General features: G+C 38.0%; 1 protein-coding gene across 1 annotated transcript in view; it reads left to right on the top strand.

The window, feature by feature from the left end:
* Positions 1-27,664, top strand: part of GRIP1 (glutamate receptor interacting protein 1) — a 129,952-nt gene that overhangs the window by 16,143 nt on the left and 86,145 nt on the right. The window contains exon 4 of the mRNA XM_009586815.1: positions 4,703-4,783. Coding sequence (XP_009585110.1) covers positions 4,703-4,783 — 81 coding nt within the window. The remainder of the gene's footprint in view (positions 1-4,702; positions 4,784-27,664) is intronic.

Genomic DNA, 27,664 nt, shown 5'->3' with positions numbered 1-27,664 from the left:
ATCAGTGAAGGAAACATCCTCTAACTGAAGGAGAGAGTGTTCTTAGGCTTCACCACATCTGTAAACAACATTCTTGTGTCAATAGCTTTCACAGCCACCTGGAGAGACACGCAAATGGTTCAGTGGCCGTAAACCGCCTGACATGTTGAGTTCCTGGCCTTGATTGTTGAGGAAATATCCTTAGGCTTTCCTTTTATTCCTTCTTATGTGTCCCCAGTTGGTATCCCCCAAAGGATATTAAACTGAATACACCAAATATCTAAAGATTTCATATGGTCATTTTTCTATATAAAGTATAGTACTATAAAGTATCAAGCACTTTATATATATCTATACACATTGTCCAGTGTATAATCTTTGTAGGGTTACATTACTGTTGGTTTATTACAGTGTATAGAGCCTTTAGTCTTGGACAGAGGGGCCCCCCTGTATAGTAAGAGCAACACAGAATGATATAAATGGGTCACAGCATGGTCCCTAACTCAAAGAATGAATCATTCAGTTACGGGATAGAGATGCCAGTGGGTTAAAAATAGGCAGGAAAGTGCAAAAAGCTTTTTATCTGCCTCACAGTCAATAGCTAAAGGCAATAAGCCTACAGTAATAGCTGTAAGCAGTAGGACTACTTGCCTGTCCACTTGATCATTATCTTTGCAGTCTTTAATTAGAAGAATTGTGTGCAGAGCTTTGAAAGGATGATATGTGAGCTACTGTTACCGGTATTTGGGGCTGTTCTATGAGGACGAGTAAAAGGAGGAAACAGGAAGATCATTTTGCTTTGCTGGTTTAGAATCTCGGTAATCTGCAAGGCGTCACCTCCAAGATTATTGCTGTGTTCTGCCAGAAAGGAGGTGAATTAACACAGTGGGCATCTTGTTCACTATTGCACATTTACAACTGCAAGGAACATGCAAAGTTTGAATTTTGGGGGGAAATGACCCCCACCTGTTAACAGCATAAGAGGGTTGGTTTCCTGTAGTCACTGAGTGAAGAAAGCTGCTGGCATAGCAGTCACCTTTATATGATCTACTGACTTGCTAGAAATTGTTTACCCTGGGTTGTCTAATCTCTTAGCCAGAGGAAATTAGGAGGGGGTGGGGGGGGAAAAGCCAGTGATGTAATTAATGCAGCTGCAAGAGTGTATCCGCATAGCTGAGCTAGTCCCACAGTAGCGAACGTGGCCACCTGCATTGCGATTCCTCCAGAAGCAGGCAGGAGCTGGTGCACCGAGCGGCAGGGTTTGCAGCTGCCTGTCTGTGTGTTGCAGGTGAAGGGGTTTCTGTTCTCAGGGGCGACGAAGTTTGGCCTGTGAATTTTTTATGGACTGTGACTTGTTCCCTGCTGATAATATATTAGTATTAGGGGTGTAGCTAGGTGACATGTATGCTTCTGAATCGAGCCTGTTTCTCCCTCTGCTTTGTATGTGCGGCGTCTTAAATACATCGCAGCTTTACCTAATTTTGATTTATTGTCTCCCGTCGTGGGGGGAATGCTTCATACCCTTTTGCTCTTTTGCTTTTTCAGGGTTTTGGCTTTCTGGGTTGGGTTTAATCTCCAAGAAGTCTGTCTGTGCTGTAGACGGCGAAGCTAGTAATACAAAACAGTCAAGCCAAATCCCTCTAGACACTGCTATCATGAGACATTTTTGCATGTTTTAAGACCCTCCCTGCTAACTATAGAGCAGATGGGGGCAAAATATAATTTGATAATAAATTCTTGTGGCCACACATACAACTTTGCTGACACATACAAACAGATTTTTCCCTTTTTTGACAGCATGAATGGTGCCTGACATTTCAGGGCTATCAGGGCTTCCTTGTCTCTTTAGTTACTTTGTTTTTTAGGATGGCATCTATTTCTGCATCTGTCTGCTCTTTATATTACTTTCCTGTCTCAAATAAGCATCTCAATAAGGCTGTTAGCATTCTTTTTCCAGTTGGTTATATTTGTTTTCCTTTGCTTCTGGGAATCCTTTACACTGATTTCTAGTTATGTTGCAGTGTGATTTTACTGTTAAATGGGCATTGAAAGAGAATTCCTTCCTGTCCTGGGAACAGTTCCCAATCCACCAATGATACAATGGCTCATTGTTCTTTCCCAATAATAATTGGGCGTATTTTGCATTAACAGGGGTTCAAAAGTTTATAAAGCAACTTTTTGGGCCTCTTTTTTTTGCTGTGAAAGTTTATGCCTAACCCATATAAATATCTGATAAGTTTTCAATGTTAATATTTTTAAATTAAAATACTAGCTTACTTACATATGCAGTCTTAGTTACCTTTCATATCTGCCAGTTAAGTAGAAAATCCTAGACTTTTTGCTCAGGCTCCCTAGTAAGTAATTTGAACGTGCATTCCCCGCCCCTCATTGGTGCCGTTAACCAGAAAGATTTGCAGGCTTGTCCTTTATTCTGAACTCAGGATAACCGCAGGTACTCCTAGTGCAGTGCAATATTGGGAAAATCCTATTCCAGCGTGGGATTGTAGCTGATTTACTCATTTGCTCGGTGACAAAGATTCAACGAAAAAAGTCTGGTTGTGAAAATTCTTCTTTCCTTTTTGCCCTCCAATCTGATGAAAATAATTCATATGTAATAAGTCTGACTAGGAGAGGACTGTTTTGTTCTGTAAATTGATAGATTTTTCATAGGTAGGGCATACATTCAAATAGGACCTGAAAGTCATCACCATCCATTGGTTCCTGAGAAACTGCATTATGTTTCCTGCCCACTTTTTAACAGAAAAATGCGTGTCTCACACTATCTGCTGTCATGTTCAGCACCTGCAAATGAGTAATAATGGATGGGACATGTAAGCCACATGTTATTGATGAGATCTGTTTTTTTTAGTATTGATATGAGTTAGCAAGGCTGTTCAGAGAGCCTTGTCTTGAGTTTGAGCTCGGCGGTGCCTCTTCTATGAAAGAAAAAAGATAATCCTACTTCCTTCAGAAGCTCTAGTTCACTCTCATTTTAATTTTTTTCTTTAATGAGGGGATGTATATTCTGCATATGCAAGAATATTAGCTTTTCCACTTTCCTCAAACAGAAGAATAAAGGTTTATATGTCTACCTTTTTCTTAAATTGTGTAGCTGGATCTATGTTAATATTTTTTCTGTATTTTCTGTAGCTGACAGCTTTATTTTCTTGGAGTTTGTCCTAGCATACCATATAGTCAAGCCTGTTATCTTTCTCCTTGTAACAATGTAGTCCTAAAGCAATGGGAGTTCATTTTACTGTAGAAAAAACAATTATGTTGTTTGTTGAGGTATTTTACTAATATATGTTCTTCATTACTTGCTGCATTTTCATCAAGGTGCATGGCTATACAATAATCCTTTCTCGTCGTCTTTTTTTTTTTTAATTCATTTAGGCTTTTTGTTACTGCACCCACCTAATAGAAGCAGAGTTCATTGCAGAGGTTCTGGTTTTAAAAGCCAAGGAGCTCTTCTAGCCACTTCTTTCTGAGACCTGGTTTTAAATTAAATTATGCTGACCAAACCCTTATCTCACTTGAATAAAAATGGACTGCTGTCTTTGATGCAAGTTTCTAGAGGAGTTTGAGACTTTGCAAGGCTTAAATAGTGTAATCAGCAAAGAAGGCTTATAATGTCAAGAGTATCAGCTGAAAAGAAAAACTGATTCTCCAGAAAATGTTTATATGATTCTACTTGATCTGAGGATGCTATACCAGATAACGTAGTCTTTGATTCCTTTACTCATTGATCTGTATTTAAGCATGTATTCATGCACATGCTGTAAACTCATCAGTCCTTCACAACCTGAAGGAAAATACGCAAATAGAAGGATTTGATGATACTTTAAAGTGTTTGAGCACTCGATTAAAGGACAAGCAAGACAGAAGCCTAATTTCTTCTGATTCTGTTCTTTTGATTGAAGTAATAAAATACATAATATTATTTCTTCTCCTTTGTTCACATTTCTTTCCTGAGCTTATAGCTTGTCCTTTTTAAAGCTACGATATGGTTGGTTTTTTCCTATTGTCATTCTACTCTTAAGAGGGATGTAGAAGTGACTCACTTTCTGCATAATGCTGCCTTTAATTGATGACTCATCTGCTCATCCCACCATTAGTGGTCTCTTATGCGCTGAGGTTGATCAGTAGGTGTTCCACGTAGCCTCCTATTTAGACACAGACTGTCACAGTGCCGTTCTTCAGGCATAAATGTGCCTGGCCTATTTGGCAACAGCTTCCTGATGTTTTCCCCATTCAATCGTTATGACAGAAAAGGAACCACCCACTGATAGATCCCAAAGGAAAAGCAGTGCATCTTTACAGACGGAATATTCAAAAGCTTCTGGAAGCCTTTCACTCCTGAACAGGGATGGTACCTCTCTCACTCGAGTCTTTGACATGTGAATCTTCTTAACATGAGAAAAAGGAAAGTTTCTATGATTATGTTAAAACCAAAAAGGCCTTTGTATATCAAACCTGTCATCAACTAAGCGTTATCTCCGATTTGAGTCTTATCCCATCCTTTTCAGCTCTGCTATTCAGAGCCTTTGTCATCGAGTCTAAACACGACATTGAGCATTGAGTCAGCATTCAGAAATACCCATCCTCATCTAGCTCACAGAGGCTCTTGTGCTCTGCATTGCTAGTTCACACCGTATTTGGGTTAAAATTACGTTGTTTTTAACATATTTAACAGTAACTGGAAGTGTTGCTTGTTTCTGTTTAGATGAGAGTCCTTACACAAAGTCTGCAAACCAGGCAAAGCCACCTGATGGAGCACTGTCTGTGAGGAGACAGAGTATTCCAGGTAAGACTTGCTTTGCTTTTTATAACACCTAACTTATTTGTGAACAGCAAGGTAATGCTAATCAAAATTCAACTAGTTATAAAAAGCAAATGAATTACAGTTACTACTAAGCAACTTTATAAGGAAGGTTCCATGGGAGCTGCAAGGAGTTCCCACAGTTAGGTTACCATGGGCTTTTGCTGTGAAGAACATCCCTGTGTCTCTGTCTTTTGCAGCGGATTTCCGACATTGATCATGACAGCCTTTTCAACAGAGGCTCACGTATTTTCAGGCCCCATGAAATCTGTTCTTTGATACCTGGTTTCGATGGTATAGGGAGATTGGCCCATATATTCCACTGCTGATTGGACAGGCTCAGAAATCTAACAGAGCAACACTCTGTCAGAGTTCTCATCTTCACGTATGCCATCCTTGTCTTTTCTGTCATCCTATTGCACAAAGCTGGACCACTAGATCAATGGTTAAAATATGTGATCTTCAAACCTGTGTCTCTTTTAATTACTTTCAACAAGTCTGCCCGTGAAAAGCAAGTTTTGTATGTATTATGCAGCAATCTAAAGGGATTTTCATCTCAAGTAAAATTTGAGAGATTTTTTAATGAAAACAAATGAACAGTGACAAAGGTTGTGTACAGGCAGAGTAACTGATGTTGCCAGTCTCACCTCAAGCACAGTAACCTCTGACTCGAAGGGAAGATCTGTTGCAATAGAAATCAGAAACTGTAAGGTCATGTCACCCACCTTCTAATGACTAATGTTAATATTCTCTGCACTCCATGGTCGTCTTATTGAACAAAGTCACTCAACCCACAGGGGGGTTATGGATACAGGGGATGGAGCTCACTGCCAGGCTCAGATCTCATCCCAATAACTGTAGTGTTTCGGAAGGGCCAAAGTATGTGTTCTGTGGATGCTTTGTGTGTGCGTTTGTATGTGTGAGAGAGAGATGGATGATTTACTGTTGCTCATAATAAACATTTTTGTCTGTTGAAAACATCCTAGTGGTTTAAAGATTGTTATTTTTATGGTAAACTCATGAAGATCATAACCATTGTGAAATGACATGACTACAGTCTCCAGTGTACAGTTATTGTTATGAGAAACTTCTTAATTATACAAACACCAACCAGATTTTTTTTCTCCAAGTCAATACAAATCAAGATTCATTGTTCTTCAGAGTGAATTAAGGCCTCTATATGGGTACCTCTTCAGGTAATGCTTTAGCCCATAGGTCACTAATATTTAACATACTAAGTATCTACTTTTTTTTTTTTTAATCTTTTGAATTTTTTCATTGTGAACTTAGTAATTGTCATTTATGGTGTGGTTACTGTATTTATAAAACACTTATGCTAACGTCCGAATACAGACTGAAGTTCATGGTTTCATGTGACATTTTGAGAACTCCTGATGATTTTCGGTTGTGTTCTTTAAAGAGAAGGTTTGATGAAAGTTGAAGCGGTGCAATTTTTCTTTAGAGCATTTGACAAGATTAGGAATTTCAAGTGTTGAATAGTCATCATGATCAATGACCATGTATTTTGAATTTTTTTAAAAGTTGCTGTATATTCTGGAGTTTTTGGAGCATTGCAGATAAATCTTTCCTGTGAGCTGTGCACGAGTCACAGTTTGTTCAGAGAAATAATACTGACAAGTGTTGGGTGAGATGTACTCTGTTTCATTTCAGGTGTTCTGAAAAAACTGATCTAAGCTTATGTATGTTCTTCAGCTTTTAATACAGTGGAGACATTTATCTTAATGTATTCTTGTGTCTCTTGACTGTAGAAGTCCCAAAGGATAAATGAGATTGAGCTGGTTGGATATTAAAAAAATAATAATTAAAACTTCTTCATGCCCTGACAAGTTCACATTCTAGCACAGTGGATGTTGTGGGTTTAGATACATAAATATCTAAAAAAATATCCTTTGTAAAACTAAGGACTGTTTTGGGAAGTAAATTGAACATTTAGGAGTTGACTGAGGTTTCTGAAAATAACCCATAAACGTTTCTGTCACTTGGACACTGAGAAAATTTGACCCCACATTTCATATGTAAGCTAGCACCTTTTGAATAGCATCTATTCTTGCTTGTCAGTGGGCAGTTTATCCATATTATGGATTAGTCTTGACAGAGATGCAGACGCATCCCAGCTAGCCAGCTTGGCTTGGCAGTAAGAGGAGTACTAGTAGTATTAACTAGTAGCATTACTAGTTTGAGACCAGAAGTAGTACAGCTGCTTTTGCTTGGGGGCAGGATCTGGCTTCTGACAGTATGTATGTCAGCTCTGAATAGCTTTTGAATTGGAAGGTATGATGCAATGAACCTGCTAAATTCTTCTAGACCTGGATGGAGACATGTCAGCTGGAGTTACTGTCAGTAATCCTTACATGCAGAGCATACACTGTGTGGAAAGCATTCATTTCTATTCCCCCGAGATGGTATGCCTGATAAAACATCACATTGCTGAAGTGCTGTTTTTTCAGGCTTGAAGCACAGCAGTGCCTTTGACAGTATAGCTGTCTAATCCACTGACGCTCTGTCATTCCTGAGACACAGACGGCAGATGTCCTATTCCCAAGGAATGCTCTGGCCATTGAATCAGCCAAGAGAAAACTTTTGGGTTTTAGCAAGGTAAATGATCTTATACTGAGCTTTGCACAGGTTTGAACAGTCTGTGGAAAAAATACTAGTGAAAATATATATCCGGGATGCATGATGTAAATCTTTCAGCGCAGTGTGGGATTGTGTCATCTCCCTGTGCCTGGTGAAAGTTCCTTCTCGTGACATTTGAATTCACTTTAAAGGATTCCAGTGCTCCTTCCTTTGGCCAAATATCAAAAAGAGGAGCTTTTGTTGCTGTGAGACCTGAAACTACTATACCAACTGTAAACCCCAAGAGGTTGGTTTTATCCTTCCATGTGAAACTGTATTGAAAGTGCAGTATTGATGAGCAAAGACTGAATACACAGAGAAGTAATATAATTCTGTAGAGGTTACATGGAACTCAGGCTTGGTTTATTTTACAGGAAAAAAATGTTGAAATAATCATTTTATAATTAAAGTGAAATGAGCACGTACTGTGAAATCAGTGCACTGAGTTTAATTCCTTTCATCCCCAGAAGCAGGGAATGGATTAAGCATCTCTCTGGAGCAGAACTTGCTTGCTTAAGATGCAGAATGCATTATTCATGTGATGAGACTACATGTCATATTCATCATGTCTTCACATGGCGCAAAATCAACAAGCAACAGAACCTTTCAAAGGGATTTGCAGAATTGCTGAAATTATAGTTAATTCAAATTATATGCATTAATATAATTGCAGTTTGAAACTTGGACTTAATTTTGCAGATGCATAGGTGTTTAGTTTGAAACATGATTGTTTGAAACATTATTTAGCTTTGCAGTCAGAATTTCTTAACATGAAACTGAGGCTTGAGGTAACGCCAGCACGATAAGCAGCCTGCAAAGTAAGAAACAGATTTTCTCCTCTAAACCTTTAAATTTAGATTGTCAACCAGTATATAATGAAACCTTATTGCTACTCTGCCCATGTAGTAGGTTACAGAAGTCAAGGGGGTGTGTACAGTGCCTCAATCAGGAAACTATCACTGTCGGACTAGTACTTAGGCACATAGCACATAAATGAAAGCAACATGTTTCAAAATTCATGGGTAAGACCCTTCCCTCAGAATCACAGATGCGGTTAAAAACGTCTGTCATTTAAAAAGGAAGTATTTGATACTCACTTATTAGCTAACCTCTTGAATCCCTAGGTTTAGATGGTCGTAGTTCCCATTGAGTTCCTGGGCTGAGGTTTCCTGCTGGCTTGCCGAGGGTCCAAAGCAGTGCCTAACCAGGGGGAAGCATTAGGTCAATAGTACTTGAGTCAAAGGTTCCTGTGGTTGCTTATTCCTGTGGGAGCTTTAAAAAGGGCATCAAATATTCCAACAGTACTGATACAATGTCAAGAGCTGATGATGCTGATAAAGAGGCAGTTTGAAATCAAGGAGACTTTAACATATGCTTAAAGATAAGCATGTTCTCAGTGCTGTCCTAAATATAGATAGGCTGAATAGCTGCTCCCATGCTTTCCAGACTAAAAGTCAATGCCCTCTTATCTAACAACATGGAGAAATCTGTCAATGCTAATGCTGTGCAAATTGTTCACTTCATTTATTTATTTGTCTATTTTCAATTCATTCACTGAAAACTGGGGGGATGGAGGGGAAAGAAATGACCTGACACAAGCCTAAAAATAATTCCTCCATGAAACAAAAAAAAGACACCATAAATTTGAGGCTGATTAAAATATTTCATAAAATCTGCAACAAAAGTTTCATTTTATTTTTAGTCCAATTCTGTACGAGCTTTTTATTGAGTCTCAAAAGTTACTATTATTAAAAAAAACTTTTTAAAATAAATAGTCAAAAACCCCACAGTTTTTAAAGAGCTGAAATGTTTCAGCTTCCTGATGTTTTATTTTTGTTGACTGAAATCATTAGTAAGTTTCAGTCAAATTCTGCAAATAGTTTTGGTTGGGTTGAAAGTCTATTTTTTTTAGGGAAAAGCTAATATGTACCAAATCTATTTGACATTAAATTTTAAAAATCCATACTTTTTACTTCTTGCATCTGCTGACTCAGACATCTGCACTATGGGAGACTTCTAGAAATGTGAAGTTTTGTGCCTGAAGTGGTCAAGGGCTTAAGACAACTATAATGCAAACTGTAGTCTGGGACAGCTATTTGAATCATCTGTGAATTCAGAGATTTAGTTTAGTTAGGAGGATTGCAGTCATGTAGCTGTCTCTCTCCTAAGTAAATTCTTGTTCAAAGAACCAGCACCGAATAACGAGGAGACATAGTGGGAGTATTTCCTCAAACAGAGGAAATTTCCTTTTCTCTGGGAGAGAAGAATGACACAGCTGCCTGCCTTCTGCCCTTCTCAACGCACCTAGGAAAAGGTCCTTGAAGTCTTGTCCCTCATCATGTTGTCTTTGATCTACTGTTGTTTCATCTCCTGCCTAACCCTTGTGCTCCAGATGTGCCAGCCCCTGGGACCTACAGGAGCTATTACACCTTCCCAAATCTCATTCCAGACGTCTTCTACTCCATGGTGATACCTGATCTGCTGAACAGGCAAATTGTCTATATTTATGGTGAGAGTGCATGCCAACCCTTATGGAGAAGAGCAGGAAAAACCAAACCTAGATGTTATAAACCATTCCCTTGACATTTTCTCCACCATGGGAAGCCTGTTTTTCTCTCTAACCAATTTTTTTATTATTATTTGTCATTTGCAAGTTTTGTATGCAGATGCAGGGATGTACTAACAGATCAGTTGTTAAAATAGGTCGCTCTACTCTGAAGGAAAATTGTCAAGACTTTGAAGTCTGAAATTAAAGTGACCAGATTTTTCAGTTCCTTTGTACGTGTGTGAATACTGCACTTTCTTTCCACACTACCTGATTCTTTGAAGCATGCTATAATACAGGTTTCCTCTTTCAGCGTAGTGTTTGATCTCAAAAACAGGGCTAGCTGTCAAACTGGAGGGAAGACACAGAGTGAATGTACAGCCCTGAGTGCATCCTCTGCAGTGGCTCAAGCTCTGGTATTGCTGTTATTAGCAGTTTTGCAGCCTTGTTTTTGGGGAGTTTGGTAACAAAATTTTAATGCAAAAATGAAATTTTAAACAAACATAATTTTAGGGTAGGCTGAATTTTTAACTGCTGAGCTAGAAGGGAGCATACGCAAATCAAAGAACCTTAAAATGCCTTGCAAGGATAATATTTACAGAGCTGAAACTAAAATAATTACTGTATGATGTAGTGTCCTCAATAATTGCTTAGGACACAAAATATTCCTAGGAGAAGTCATAAAATACTAAATTATTGTAATAAAAACAATAATTAATGTCCTGGGAATTTTTAGGCTCTGAAATGTTTAAATACACAATGTATATGTGGGTAGAAAGCAGTAAGGCAGTTTTCCTCTGATCCTCGGCTCTGAACGCATATAGATGCTATTTAGCTGTTTACAAAAATACAAAAGTACACCTTTTTTTCCCCTCCCTGACCCACAGCCTGCTATGCAGCAAATGTTCATATTCTGTCTCAGGCTACACCAAATGTGGCTTTCCTGAGGGATTTGTCTGCTGCCCACAACTAAAGAACTCGAATGTAGGTCAGCTGGAAGCTGAAGAATTTTAAAGACCACTCTACTTTCTTCACTATGATTTTGGGTTTTTTGTAACATACAGAAATGTCTGTTTAATCCTAAAAACAAAAATACATTGCTATAGGAAAACAAACAAAGGTTATGAAGATCTAAGAAAATAATTGAGAGTTAAAATATATATATAATTCCAGGATCCTGTATAGATTACAGTTAGAGACATAACATGTGATCCAGTTACGATGTGTTTGAGTTGCCGATATAAAATTGTATTAGCTGAATTTGACATGCTGTGCTACAATTTAAATGAGGAAGAGGTCCGTACAGCACAGTATAATACTAGAATAGATAAAGTGCATTATTTTTCTTCTACAAGATAATCTCGGAAATAAGGGAGAAATATAGAAAATAGATAAGAGAGGTAGGAGGAATTGAAAAAAATCCACATGGATTAAAAAAAAAAAAAAATTAAATACTTCTGATGTGATCCAAGGATACAAGTTTCATTAAATGACGCTGCTTAGGAGAGAAGACGGCTCCTAGGTTATTCTTGTTGTAGCTTGGCTGTTAATGTCTGAGCCAGGTTCACAGTGACTGATAAATGTGACAGAGAGATGATCCATCCCCGGTGGGTAGATGTTTACCTATGTGCAAACACGCCTCCAGAGCCAGTTTTGTTTTCCTCTGGGATTAAAATGGCATTGGCAAGACAGCAGGTGTTCAAAAATAGCTGTTCTCATGCTTGCAGTTAACTTGGTCCAATTCCTTCAGACTCCTGCGTCAAGTAAAACCACAGAAGATGTAAATGATCCCGTTATTTTTTGACAGAGTGCTGCTAACTTCAGCGGCCCCCTTTGTATCATTTGCTACGGGGCAGCCACCTTCTCAAGTGATGTTACTTAACTTGTGCAGACCTCAATCACCTTTTCCAGCCTCATCAAAAGAAACCTGCCTTGCCTTTGACTTCAGATTCCCTCAGATTTCGTAAGCACTCCGATTTTACGGATGCTGTGCTGTCTTGCCCTCATCCTTCATTCCCTACCAAAATATTAAATAGTCTTCACTGGCTAACTGGTTTTGCAGATTAAGAGCATGATTTGCCTGAGGAAACCTGTCACAAAATCATCCCCTACCTTTTTCATAGTTCTCATTGTGGAAAAAAGAATTCACTGCAGAAGTAAAACCTGAAAATAATAGATATATCTCAGTAAAGGCCAAGTTAGGAAGTTGAAGTATGCATCTACAAAAGCAGTTTTTTCCCTCAATTTGCATTTGTCTCATGGACAGTTTTAATGTCTACTTTTTAAAATCAGCACAGAATGCTTAGATTTGCCACTGAAGAGATTTTTATCTTTTAGAAATCCTTTAGCAATAACCTGTGCAGTTGCAGTTATTATGGTAACTATCTTGGGTGATTTCCTAGTAGAAGCAAGTGTTTTGACCTGTGAAATGCAGATCACAGGCTAGTAAGCTTTTCTGCTCTTGAGGTGTTTATTATATCTGCAAAGTCATTTGCTGATTTTCATGTTTGATGAGAGGCTGCAGTTGCCGTATCATTTACAGTCTTCCCTGTGTATTTGTTTAACCTGCTGGAGGTTTATCAAATGGACTGTGAAGCATCTGCAGAGCTACATGTCTTCTACTTCTCATCAACACTGGAAATTCCTGAATTTGCTTTCACATATTTAATATTGAAAGAAGGAAGATTTCTTCCTTATCCTCTCTCCCTTCCACCAAAATAACTTTGTTGGAATGATTTCATATATGGCATTCATGTAAACATGTTTCATACACAGATAAGCCTAAAAGAAGTCTAGCTCTTGTAGAAAATGAAAAAAGCCTACTGAGTTCTTACCTAAATGAGATTGCTGATGATTTATTTATACATTTTCTTTACAGATGAACAATTACCCCACCATGCCAGTGCTTTTCAATACTGAAAAGGATTAGAATAGACAACAATCTAATTTCATTCCTTTCACCATAAGTGAGGAAGAAAATGCATTAAAGGCAATACTATACATGAGGAACACGGTGCTTTTTCAAATGTCCAACTGATATGAGGTCTGAAAAGTTTAATATCTTTAAACTATTTTCACTTCTATATAGAAGTTGATTATGGGTACAGCCAATAGCAGTATTTGTTGCTGATGGTACCAAACACCTTCATTTATGGATATTTGGATTGAGTTGCATGTAATTTTACCAAACTTCAGCCCTTCAAAATAAAATGTATTAAATTATTCAAGCTGCAGTTTTTCCCAGCAAAATCAGTTTAGCTATATGTAGTATGATGAGGATGAAACCCCATATAGTATTTATAACATCATTAAAAAAACTCTCTCAGCTATTTCGTCCTTGCACACACACATTTTGGGGCAGAGATGGCAATTTTGAGTGAATTGTTCTGTATTCAGCAAACGTGCTTGCAGTATGTACGTGTACATGTCCTCCATTGGCCATTTGTTAGTTTGAAGCACAGGTCCCTAGCACCTACCTTGCTGTCACTGTGACACCACAGGGTTTCTCAGTGGCGCCTGGGACCTGCAAATAGGCTGGGAAGCATCAGTGCATCTCCTTGGGTTGGGAGTCCCATCTCCTGGTTGTTTTCCTGCACAACTTCGGCGTGCTTTCTGAACTCCACAAAGGGAAAACATCCTTGTGATGGTTGGTTTCATTAATTTTCATTAAAGTGTTGGTGATGTCTGTTGAAAAATTTATTCTCCTTTAAATGTGTTTGTTAGAAGAGGGAGCTGGCTGTAGAGGCCGTGTGAGGAGAGAGAAACTAGGAAAAACCAAACAAAGATGGTCAACAGTAGGCTTGAGAGGTATGGAGACCTAGTCTCTGAAAGAGAAGCTGGACAGGCTGGGTGAGTTTGGAAAGAGGGAGAAAAGCCATATGGTTGTTAAAGGTCATGGCAAGAGGTGACAAGCACAGGGAGATCTGTAACCCTGTGATTGTGTAACTGATCACAGTCCGTTCGTGGCTGAACACAAGACTCATCAATCCCAATAATCTCTGCTGTCCATAGGTTGTAAAACACTTTTTTGTAAAACTGGACTTTGTCCCTTGTGGAGTAGAACAGCTCATTACAGTTACCAGAGATTCTTTGTTGTTTTAGGTAACTGAGAAGCTAAAGCTTGATATTGACCTCTTGCAAACCACAGCATTTTCACAGGATAGCATGGCTGGATTTTCATGGGGGAAGAAATGGGGTGTCTTCAGAAAAATGGAAATTACATGAGAAGAAGATCCAGTCTGTTTAGAAGTGAGGAAATGTATTTTAAAAATTTCAGGGAATCTCTTTTTCTCTTGGGTGGAAATCTATTTAGACATTCTTATCTATACTATTATCAGTCCAGTATTGGAGCAAAAATGTGGATTCAACAGAAAAACTGATTTCTGCAACATTCAATTGAGACAATCCTCCTGGATCCAGTATCACCAGAGAGGAACAGTAAGCAGTAAACCTGTGGATGCAGACTGAGTCAGTGGATTCAGAATGGACTGAATAAATTAACTGGCAAGAGATTCATATGTAAGTATTACAAAGACTGAGGAGCATCGTACCCTCTGATGTGACAGTACTGGATGTTGGGGAACTGTGGCAGGACTGGACTGGACAAAGTAGGCAGGCTTTCATTCTCTCCCTAAACAGGACCTCATTTGCTTGCTTTCCAAGATGGAGCAGGACTAGACGGAGTGTTAATCTGACCCAGTAGGGCATTGCTGTCTTTCAAAAGTCCTATGTCCCACAATGCTGTAGGCAGAAGCATATGACGAGCAAAAGAAATCCAAGCATGTTCCTTCAAGGTCAGAGTAATTTGCTAATCTGAGAAGTTGAGGATAATTTTTTGTCATTTGCCTACTTGGGCCTTTTTGCAGTTGATAAATTCTTTTTATCTTGGAGTTATAGATAATTAACTTGATTTTTTTAAATGATGTTCCTAATGTATTTTCCAATACCTCTTTAAAGGAGCTAATGCATGTTTTCCATCTGTTTTTTTTTTTAATTTCCTATTCAGTTTCTGCAGTGATTATAAATTCAGGGCATGAAGATAGCAAGGAAATAATATATCATCTACCAAGATAACAGCACTGTCACACCAAAATATGCTATCCCAGATCTGGATAATAGCTTGCCTCTTCTTTTCAACTGTATCAGTGGGTCAAAGCTACAGGCTCTCACTGTAAACCTTGACTTTTACATCAAGATGTAAATTTTTTTTTGTTACAAAATTATGTCTGTTTTGCCAATATGAAGTAGTTTAAAGTGTTTCATGTGGATGGAGAAAGGATTGTTTCTTTGCTTTTTTGTTTAATAGCATTTTCATGCTTCTTAGAATTTGAGACTTTGGTGCTTGTGTGTCTTCCTCATCCCATCCTGGTATGTGGGACAGAGGGAGATACGAATTTGTGCCTCATAATGTAGAATAAGAGAGTTAGGCATGTCTGTTTTGTGTAGGAGCTGTAAGACTGCAAGTTAATTAAAGCATCATTACAAACTAGTTTTTTGTTTGTGGTAAGAACAAAGAGCTCATCCCTTCAGGTTTTGCTGTATTTATTGTGAATTTACATGGAGTTCGTGAGCCAGGAGAGACCTTGGTGACCATCTAAACTAAACATAGAACTTCCCTGAATTTACTTATATTTCAACTTGTATTTGAATTGTATTTCAGAGGGACATTCAATCTATTTAAGTTTGCCAGTGATACAAAATCCGTCACAGCCTTTTGTGGTTAATTAGCCTCACTGCTTTTATTTCTAGCTTGAGTACGTGTGGTTTCAGCTTCATCTCATTTGTGATAAAGAGTTGTTTTTCATCAAAATTCACTTCATCCTTTATAGGTACTTCATTATGAAATCACCATTTAATCCTCCCTTTTTTAAAGTAAACAAATTGTGCTTCTGGGGTCTTTTGCTCCCAGGCATGTTTCTTTAACTATTCTGAAAGCTCTTTTCTGACTCTCCTGCCCTCTCTTTGGTTAGTAATAATCTTGTTGAATCGTGTCACAAGAATGAGATGAAGCATCCCAGTGACAGTCTCTACTTCACTAAATACAAAAGTGTACTAAGTATTGCTGTGTAAAACTGTCAAGTTTATATGTTCATGGTTTGCATTAATTATTCTGGCCAGTGAGAGTTTTGATCACCTGTCAGGATTCCCAAATCCTTTTTTGTCCAAATTAATTTCATGGTCATCTGGGTTTTTTTATATACAGGTTTATATGTATATATCCATTCGTACCTCTTACATTAGTAGAGTGGGAGACTTTATTAACTTTGTAGGTGATATACAGGCTGGCAGAATGCAGATGCTTATCTTTTTTATTTATTGTCCTTGTCCAAATTGCAGATATCATTCTGACTTTGTATCTGCATGGTCTTGGGAATCCACTAATGTGTGAATAAGCGCATAAAGAAGGCTTTTCAGTAAAGTCTCACTTACTAACAAACTGAAAAGAGTACAGAAAGCAAAACAAGGGGAATTTTAATAGGGTAAAATAGCAACAACACCAAAATCGAGAGATTTCAATGCTCTTATTCACAGAAAACATTGGTGGAAGGACACTGTGAATATCAATCCAAGCAGGAACAAGTGCCAATCTTCAATGCTAATTGATTTTATCAGTGAAGCAAAACGAGCCCAGCTTAATAGTTAACTCTGAGACAAGATCCTACCAAGACCGTCTTCCCATATTAGACGACATTGTGACCCCAAATACTTGTCAGATAAACAATATAGAAAATAAGCATTGACCTATGTGATAGTAAAAACCCAATGTCATAGAAAAATGGGGGACACATGCTGCAGCTGAATTTTAGATACCACTGACAAACTATGAGTGATCATACCTGGTAACACAGTATAAATATTGATCCCCAAAATATTGCTTCTGTAAACAAAAGTTAGAAGTAAAAAATGATAGAGGTCGTATAGGGAAATCTTGCCATTAAACCAAGACTGCAGCAAAATGGACCAAATCTATCAAGAATAATTAATGCTGCAGTATAATCAAAATTAATAATAATTTCTAAATAACTTGCATAGAACATATTCACATGGGAGTAAACACATGTGCTTTTCCAAAAAGTTTTCAGGTTGAGTTCTGGCTAAAAGATACATCATTAGTTCTGGAATTGAAAATTTAGCAAGTGTATTTGAAAGTCATTACAAACTTGTAGCTACAAAACCAGATGCCTAGTAAGGAATTTCTGCAATTTTATGATAAGGATGGTACCTAACTCTAATGAGACCATTAAAATCCAAGAGCTTTATTCCTTACTCACTACCAAAAGGTAATGGTGCAATAGAGAGCATATAGTGGTGGGATCATAACAAAAATCATGGAGCTCGATTTACTTAATCCCACACCACAGAAAATAATAGATGAGCTGTTTAAGTCAGTCAGTCTAGCTTAAGTTTTAGCCAACTAGGATGATAGCTGGACATGACTAATGTGTGGTAAGATGTGCTTTTCATGGTCTGAGTTAAGAGTGTTGGGGGTCTCAGAGTATTTTTGACAAGTTATGGATACATTTTATAGTCCCAATTTTCTCTATGTACAAAGTTGGAGTAGAGTCTAGAACATTTTATATGCTGATCCAATGCACATTTTAATATATCTACTACCTTATAAAAATATCATTGACCAGTAGTCAATACATGGGGATCAGAAGATATCAGGGCATCACCTTGTATTTTTCTAATGCATGTGTGATTTAAAATTAAACATTATAAACTCAGAACGGTACCAAATATTCTTATCAGGTGGTAGCAGTTAGCATTAGGCTGGTATCTCTATCTCGCTCATAAGTCCTGGGTCTTCACTGGGGAAAAACATGATGAATTTGCAGACCTGTTACAGCCTGAAGATTACCTGCTCCAGATTTTGCTAAACCAAGAAGGGAAAGAAAATCCAGAGCAGAGACTCTTCTTACAGGCATTCTGTAATATGTATAAACCAGATACTTCCTGGAAAATATTGCTGGCAAAGCTGGGTTGTTTGGAAGTAAGAATTTTGCAGTATTTCTAAATGAGCAAAGCTTCAGGGTAGGTAAAGTGACATCAGCATAGAAGTGCTGTCTCTCTTCTTTTGCTTGACAAATTGGTCTAAATTTTTCTGGCTTCTTTTTTCCCCCATTATGACTTCATCGCTGCTGGGAGGGTTTGACATTATATCCACGCTTACATAGTCATGTTGGGGACATTTTGTTAACATAAATCTGCCCTTAGCAGAAAAGGGGTTTTGGGATGGGACCTGCAAGACATTTATGCAGAGTGAGCTTAGAAGAAAAATCCATACAATAGTTGAACATGTTTTATAAATGCCGAGAAAAAATTAGGGCAAATGTGTTTATTGAATAGGTTTGTTCAGGCAGAAATCACTTTTCCCATCTATTTTCAGTCAAAAAAATCTTGGAGGAGGTGACCTTCAGAATAAACTAAATTCTGGGAATTAAGATAGATCCTGTCTAGAAACATTTACCGTTAGTGATTCTTCTGAATTCTCCAGTTTAGATAAATAGCTTTGTCAGTATTAGATAGCATCAGCAGCCTCTCCTACTCTCCTTAGGAAATCCCAAATTATGCCTATCAATAATGCTAATCTTTCTGGCCGTTTTAATGAACTGTTTGTTGCGTACTTACGAGTAAAAACAGATCCTATCATGCCAGGCGTTCTTTGTTAGTGTAAATCTTAGCTCCATAAGGTACATTCGAACTGGTATGATATGCTCCCATTAACAGTGCTAAGGTAAGTGATGTTATAAAAATGGCAGAAATACTAAACATGTTTGCATGGTTGGCATAGGGTATCCGTCATATGTATGTATGCCCAAACTATAAGATAGGCTGTAAGTTAGGAAAAAAACAAGCTGTTGAATCTGAGTGTCTGATAGCAGTTAAGGACTGGAGTGACATCCTTAGAGATTTCAGAAGTTATAGCTGCAAAATTTGAGTCTGTAAGTAGAACTCTGGTCAGTTTATTCGCCAGGAACTAATGGGTTAAAAGGAAGCAAATGAAATGGTTTGTTGTTACTGTCAAAGTGTTAATCTGACATAGGAAAACAAAGGGGGGAATTAGTTTTTTATATTTCTAAAGTCTAAATCGTGGTGCTTTTTTGCATTAAAGCAGCTGAAAATGAGAGTTAAGGAATCCGGCTAGTTCAGGTTGATGCATTTGATATCGTACTTGGGACAGGCAAGCAATGTATGGTTTATGCCATTGTGATTGCTTTAGTCATGTGAGTAAGCCTATCACAATTTTTCAAAGCGATTTAACAGTATAGCAATACAAAGAAAAAGAAGATTTGAGCACCAGTCTTTTCAGGTGAAATGAATGGCAATTGCAGATGCTCAGTGCCTGATCTAGATGGAAATTTCCCAGTGATGCAGACCTCAGCTGAAAAACGTCGATTTATTAAACCTGGGGTAGTTGGTAAATACAATGACGAATGATAACTGAACTGCACGTGAACTACTCTGGCATGGGGTCCCCAGCCTTTGCAGGCTTCTGGGCACATGGCACGGTGTACAGCTGGGAGCAGCCCAGTGTAAGCAGCAGTGAAGCAAAAAGATACAGGTCACAGGGAGCAGAAGTTCATTTCCTTTCAAAAACACCACATGTTGGTATATCTGGAGGAGAAAAAAGTTTCAGAATGCCCCTGTTTGTGTAACTTTCAGGAGTTTTGTACCAAACTGGAACCATATCAAATGTAATAGAATTTTCCCATAGTTTTTCCTCTAGTTCTGGTTAGCAAATTGTACTGTAAATGATAATAGAATATCTCTGTGCTGAGGCCTCTGTATTGAGAGAGGCTTGGTAGGTTCCTTAGGTGATTTTGTAAACTTAAAATTATTTAGAATTTAAATATTTCCTTTAAAAAAACTGGCAGTATATCCTTTAACAGCAGAGAAGAGGAGAAGCAGGGACAGTCACATCTCGTGAGTTGTTTGCATGGGGTCAGCAACTTGAAGAAGTGCTCACAAGCAGGCAGTTTCCTTCTGTTTAAGAACAGCCTTGATTAAGTGACAGCTCTTTTTCACAGACAATCTTACTTTAAAATAAGTAAGCATTTTCAATAGGCGTGCTTTGAGTCATGTTAGCAGTTTCCCCTATTAGCATCCTTGTTGAGATTCTGTACATTGCATTTTGCTTGAAACAAAAGATGTCATTGAAGCCTCCAGGTAGTGCTGTTTAGCTGAATCTTTATCTGTTTTTGTCTATTTGAAGATTTTAGCTATTTCTTCAATTCATAGAGACACTTACCTGTCTGTCTTTGTCTTAACCTCCTGGTCACTGAAAGGAGAGAAAGCCATTGCAATAGACACAATGAACAAGATGTGTGTTTGAAGTAGACATGGAACAGAATGTATAGCTAGCATGTCTTAATATTTTTGGAGAGGCAGGTAGGTGTAATCATCTTTGCTCCTTTTCACCTGAAGTTTCTGGAGGATAAGAGGAAATGTTGAAAGAAAAGCCGAAAAACTTCCCTGTGAAACATGCATCACATTTTGGAGTCTGACAGAGGAAAGTCTTTTTTTCCTGCGGCATGTAATAATGAGACTGCTCCGGGATAATATAAGCCTCTTAAATCGATGTCACATTCAGATTTTCACTGAGAACTGCAGGCAGCTTCTTGAAGTGACCTGAAGATGTAAAATGTTCCTGTTGTCTCACAGGCTAATACGTGCAATATTACTAGGGGCTAATATGATGCCATTTCAGTTTCTCTGCTAATTCTGTGGCATATGCTGGCAATTTAGATGACAAAAGAATCGCATAGGTACATTCTTGCGGCTGTACATTTTACTGTTTTGCTGCAGTGATTTTTTCGCAAGCTTGACTATCTAATAAGTTAGTTCATGCAAATTAATGCATCTGTCTTCATTCCTCTTTGCCATTAGTTCATTGTGCATACATTAAACCTTAGGGAATAAGTACAGAGATTGATTAGAGAGTTAGAGAGCGCAGGTTAGCAGCCAAGAAATGCCTGAATTATTCCTTTTCTTTTTTTCCTTTTTTTTTTCCTGTTGGCAAACTTCTTTTACATAAATAGTAAATCCTTGTGGATTTTATTGACAGCTAAAGTCATCACTACTCTTGTGATTTGGCAAATTTTAATATAAGCCAGTAGCTTATTTTGTAGTTCTTTAACCCTGCTTTTCCTTTGGCTTTAACTGTATTTTTTTCTTCCTCCTGAATGTTGATTAAGTTAATGGCCCTTTTGACACAGGCATTTTTTTTTTTCTACTATAAACACCTAATAAAAAAAACTCAGTGCATCCTATTTGTCATGTGTTGTTGCATATTAAATTTCCCCCTAAGCCATCCTTGTAAGTTTAGTTTTATATCAGACTGAAGAATAGAAAAAGAATGAGTCATTATCAGATCACTTTTTAAAACATTCATAGCTATGCATTCTGTCAGCCTATTTTTGAACTACCATCCTTCCAGAAGTGGACATTTCTGTGTTGTGGTTTTCCGCAAAGGTAGAGAGTAAGCAAACCATAAAGGTATCAGTGTGAGCACAAAGGACAAAAAATAAAATCTGTAGGAAGTATTCACTCTCATTTTCCATTTTTCTCATTCATTCTCATTCTTTTTTTTACTTATTTCTCATTTTTCCAAGGATTGTCTAATCTTCCAGACAGAGACTTTGATAAACCCTTTTGTCATGCCGAGTCTCCCTCAATACCACCAAGTTGAAAGATAGGGTGCGTGTATCATTCAACTTCGTATGTTCTACAAACAAAGAGGTATATGAACCCTAAAAACTTAAAATATCTGCTCCTTAATCCAAGTACTAGGAAAAGTTCTACTGGCCCATTCCTCCAAATTTCAGTCGTCATAATATGCAGTAGAAAATTCACCATCCATTATTTGAATGCCCACGCAATAGTTTATCTAAAAAGGAGTGACACCGTTACTATATTCTTTTCTGATCCTTACTGCTTCAATTTTGCCATGATACTAGTGATTTCAGCTCCAGGTCATAAAAAGGAAAGCTGATGTTTTGTATTAACTAAAATGTTACATTATGTAGCAGCTGTAGACCATGACAGGCAACTCAAAGTATGTTTAGTAAAAATAAATGACAGCTCAAATGGAGAAATGGGATCTAATGGCACAATTGCTAAAACTTACCTGGTAGCCACAGAATGTTGAAACATTGGAAGGAGCTGCAAAACATGTCTTAAATGGCAAAAACCTAAGCAATTCAGGCAGTTCTTAATCTAAAAGGGAAAGAAGATTAAGAGGTGATTTGATCAGAGGTTACAATTCTGTATCTGCAGGGAGATCCTGAATGTGATGGTGGTAGTATAATGAGATCTTGGGGTTGAAGGCTTGTCTACTCCAATTCAGATAGAAATTACCTGTGCATGTTGCAGATTTTCCATCACATGATGCTTTCAAAGCCATGCTGGATATCTTTCTAAAAGCTAATCTGTAGCTGCAGATACCGCTATATCATGTTTCTCTGCTTGTGTCACTCAGGAGATCAGGGAGAGAATTGTTGTCAGTGGTTCCTTCCTGCCTTGAAATGCACAAATGCAATCAATCCTGTAATCAATCCTGTAATCAATCCTGCCTGATCCATTTTTGTAACTGTAGAAAGCAGAGAAACTGGAACAGTCTCTCACGCTTTTGTCACCTTTTGTCACGCTTTTGAATAGTGTCACCTCAGTACAAATAAGCACTAATTAGCAAGAGTTCTCCTGGTGCTAATTTCTCAGTAAAGGAAATGGAGAGGAAGTTGGAAGTGAATCCATCGGAATTACGGGAAGAAGGTTTATAAATCAAAATACCACATCAGTGTCAAAGCTCTGTGCTGTTCTGCACAGTAGGACTTCCACTAGCAAAGGAGGAGGGTTACTGAAGCCTTCATCCAATTCAGACAGAAATCTGAAGACTAATGTTGTCATGGAGCTCTCTCCTTTCTTCATTGATAGTGCCTAACAGAGACACGCAGAGGTGTTCAGGGAAGCACTGCTGATGCACAGACCATTCTTGAGTTTAAGACTTGGTTGCTTATAGCACTAAGCAAAATTTTCAAGTAGGAGTCACTTGTTTTGTGTGGGAGATACAAATTTGAGATAACTGTGGATGTAAGCTCCAGCTCAAAAGTACCTTCTACCCATTCCCCATCCAAGCAAAAAATTGACATTGTGTGGAAGCAAAGAGGTTTGAGCTCAGGAAAAGCCCTGTATTGTCTATTGAAGTGGTTGTGAAGGTTGAGACCATGGAGTTGTTCATCATTGTGCTTGTTTTGCCCTACCCTCCAATGTCTTTGCTTCAGAAAGCTCCACATTGACAGTTTAGTGAGCTGCTTTGGGCCCCGCACATGTTCAGGAATTTCACTGCCACCACAGATAATGTGGACGCAGAAAAATGCTTGAACTTCCTGAAACCTAGTAAGTGCCTCAAGGTGGAATGGGTCCTTATCCCAAGATAAGGAAGTTGATCATTGCAAATCTTCAAGCATGCAGGTAATGATCGATGGATAGTGTAGATACTCTCCCAAAGAAAGATTGTAGATACTCGCCCAAAGAAAGCCATCGATGAAAACATTAGAACTTCACAGCTAGCTCAAGGAATAAATTTGCTTTAACTAGCCTACATCACTGAGCGAGTTTGTAGTTCACACTGCATCTTTATTCCAACCATGTTGCATGGTGGTGTGTCAGGGATAAAATACCTTTTTTGTAGGTAATAATGGGAAAAAAAAAAAGTTTTGTTGTTATGATTCCACTAAATCTGCATCTTCTTATTAAAAGTATTCGTATTTACTGAAGCCAGATGTTTTAATGTTTTATAATTTTATTAATAATTTTTCCTCTAATTGAATTTCTCTGCCAAGATTTGCTCAGGGATTATGAATAGTAGTTCTGTTATTTTTGACACTCAAACTTGAAGCATATCTTACTTTCTAAATCCATTTTAGTTAAAATATGTTGATTGTTCTTCAATATATGTATAAGAATTGAAGCTTGTAATTTGATTCTTTACCTATAATAGGGGATTATAAAACTGTACTCTTGTATGTTTTCAATTTCCTTCTAAGCAGATGTTCTGCATTGCATTACATTCCACCTTTATGGGCATCTACACAAATTCAGAAAACAGGAAGCATATGAGCAAAAACTGACAGAAAGATACTTTAAAAATAAGAAGCCCTCCAAATGGCATGGCAGTTTTAAACATTTTCTCAGTGGTTGTGATTTTGCCCTTCCCCACTGTTGGGTTCTCCCACACAGTCCAAAACTAGGTGGAATAAAAAAAAAAAATTGTTTTCATATGTCTTCTTACTTTTTGCATTAGTTTTATTCCTCCATAGCCTTGTCACCAGCCATCTAAAGAAAATGTAGAGAGGGAAGGGCTTGTTGTTTTGACTGTGTGTGGCCTGATACTTCAGTCCTTGATATAGGGTGAAAAACAAACTACAGAGAGAAGAATTCAGAATTGGTCACTGACAAAAAATCCTAGTAGCCCCAGCTAATAGAAGATTCAGAAGCCATCATCTGTATTGAGATAACTCAAGTTAATCTCTTTGTGTATGCAGCATCTGTCAAAGTAGCATGATAAATAATTTTAGACTTCTAATCCTGGAATGTTAGGGTTATTTTGTGTATCAACACACATTCTTTATTTGTTTTCTGGCGTTATTGTGCAACCAATCATGTAAGCAAAAACAAACTAAAAAATGTATTTGAAACTTATATTTCATTATGGAATTTCTGTGAGCAGGACTATTCAGAGGACCAAAAAGCCTGTTGTTCCCTCGCCAGCTCTTGTCTTGCTTGGAGAAGCTTCTAGCCGCGTGGTCATCCAGCTCCCACCCTAGTCTGCGTAGCTGCTGCAGTTAGCCCAGAGAAACCTCTCTGCTGCTTATACAACTGCGTCTATGGACCACTTTTCCCTCTCTTAAGTTCAAAGCAGCCTTTTTTGCATCCTCATATGCCACCATCCATTGCAAGATGGCTGTACAGAGATAATTCTTATCACTGCTGTATGAAGCCCCTTCTCTGTGAAAACTGGTTTTATGCCATGCCATTTTTGCATTTTCTGACAAATGTTTTTCACCACTCCTGTTGAAAAGGGGTGGATTCAGACACAAGCAGGGTATTGGCTCTTGAACATGTGCTAGCATGGTTGTGCTGCTGCCCGAGAAGCACTGGGACAGTTTGTCATAACTGCACTGTAGGCTGTGGGATGGAAATGTTATGCCTTACGAAGGTAATAATGGTTTAACTCTGGTCACTGTAAAAAATGAAATGCAGTTCTCCAACAGCTGATTGTGGATTTTTCTCTATCACACTCACAGAGAACACTTTTTTGTACTCATACAGTCCTGCTAAATATTTCACTCCTGAAATGTAATTACTGAAGTTATTGTGGTGTGCGTCAATAACTGTCATATATCAGGTGTTTCCTCCAGTGCTCTTCTGCTAAGAAATTGATGAGATTTTTGTCATTCTTAGAATGAAGAGGCATTTTTTGTCTGTTATTGGCTTTCAGTTGGTTGTTATTTGATTTCAGGTTTGGGATATTTATATTCATTTCTAATCTTTTTGTGTATAAACAGAGTTTCAAATGTAATGCTTATGTTTGATGCTAAATTGAAGACCACCCCTGTTGTATGCCTCAGTTTTGATTTAGAGAGAGTTGGCTGCCAAGGTATCCTTTCTGTGCCTTAGAATATGACAAATGTACCCAAAACCAAATAGTGCGAGAACTAAGCTCTTTTTAGGCAGGAAACCAACCAACCCAGATGTGAGCTCTGCTGCCATGTCCTGCAGGCTTGGTGTTTTCAGTGAGTTATGTGATCACATCCTATGTATCGTGGCCTGTGGTTCATCATAAAATATCATTATTTGCTTTTATATGTCATGCCTAGGCCAGAAAACAGTCAGACTTTTTCCAGTTTATAAGCACTAGTGGAAGGTATTTGGTTTTTAGGTAATATTTCTGCAGTGGCAAAGTCATCTTGTAGATGCTCTTATAGCTGAAAAAAAAAGAAAAGAAGGATTGTCTAATGCCCTGTACACCACCAAAATAGCTGTCCTGAGTCTCTTTTAGGCAGTTTTTTGCAAGTGTCTAAGCCTTGCCCATCTCCCTTGCTTTCACTGAAAATGGTACGACATATCACCTGTACAACACTTACCCAAGTTATCAGAGTCACGTTAGCCCGGCCGCTGACCCAAGGCAACCTTCATTGGCGTTGTTTTAAATTTACAGTCCCGTTGGTAACTGCAGTGTGTTGTGCCTTGTAGATGTGCTCTGATGCACCTCGTACCAGTTTGTCTTCTGCTGTGGGTTGCTGGGTTCTGAACTAGGACTGGTTTGGGGATTGTCCCTCCCCAGGCTGGAGGAGACGGCACAGAGTAGGTTAAGGTCAGCTTCATGTTTTCAGATTCTCTTCACCGGTGTGGTTTTGTTTGCTTGTTTTTAATAAAAATTTAGGTGATTTAGGAGTTAGTGACAGCCAGTCAGGAAAAGGGCAACAAGGAATGGAGCATTCATCAGCTCTTGACATCCCTCTTGTCACACTCGGAGAAATACACCTACCCGCAGGACTTGAAACATTGAGTAGATGTGACGTCCCCAGTATAACAAACTGCTATCTGTTTCTTGAAAATTGACTTTATCTTTATGTGATTTCTTATTAAGCCGTGAGATGCCTACTGGAATGTAAAGCGAAATGTTTCCTCTGCAGAATTTCTGCTGACATACAGGGAAAATCCATACAAGGACAGCATTGACTGTATTTTCAACAGACTTACCAATTACTTACTTATTGATTATGTATGTCTTTTGGTAGGAAACAATCAATAATAGCAAGTATTTTTTTACTTTTAGGTTAAGTTCCATTTATGCCCTGTTCCGGCTTCACTGAACAAACTCATTCACTACGTGGAGGATACAGGCACTTGACCTGATTGTGTAGATTTTAGGAGTTTTCTTGGATTTTAAAATGAAATTTTCACAGAAGGGACAGAAAAGATACTCAATATCTGGAATGAAGGCATCCCTGAACTGTTTTTCAGTTTTAATTTAATAAGTAAATTAAGATACAAAATTGTAGGAATATAGAAAATAGGTGATAAAACTTTTGATTAAGAGTTCTCTCAGCTTTCAAATGTCGTTCAGTGAAAAAATCTCTTCTGTATTCTAGTATTTAATTTTCTTTTTGAAGAAGCGAATATATTCCACGTTCAAAAATCTCATGAGTCAATTTATTTTTCATGGTTTTTATTCATTGAAACATATTATTTACAACATCAAAAGGGAGGAAATTACAAAAAGTCTGATCATGTATAAAATTCTAGGAACTTCATCATGATACTGTTTTCCTTGAAGAAAAATTAATTTTACATGGTGTTTCTTGGATTTTACGTCGCTGCAAGTTGTTCCATTTATTCATCTTCTTACAGTAAGATTTACCCAGTCTTGTATTTGAGCACCTGCTTATCTCTGAAGTTTTCTTGTCCTATATTGAGTATCCCTGTAGTCTTCTAGGTTGCAGGGCAGATCATAGTCTTGTTACACCAACTGACCCTGCTGCAAGTCAGGCACACAGAGAACCTAAGAGAAGCATCCAGACCAGGAATTAAAAAAACGACAGCAGCATAATGTTTTCTTTAGAGTTCAGCTGCTACAAATGCTCCATCTTACAGGACTGGAGATCTAAACGAAGCTC

The sequence above is a fragment of the Fulmarus glacialis genome, unplaced genomic scaffold (genome assembly GCF_000690835.1).
Source record: "Fulmarus glacialis isolate BGI_N327 unplaced genomic scaffold, ASM69083v1 scaffold4341, whole genome shotgun sequence".
Classification (NCBI taxonomy): domain Eukaryota; kingdom Metazoa; phylum Chordata; class Aves; order Procellariiformes; family Procellariidae; genus Fulmarus; species Fulmarus glacialis.
Note: the sequence above shows the minus strand (reverse complement) of the source record. Positions and strands in the feature narration are given on the sequence as shown.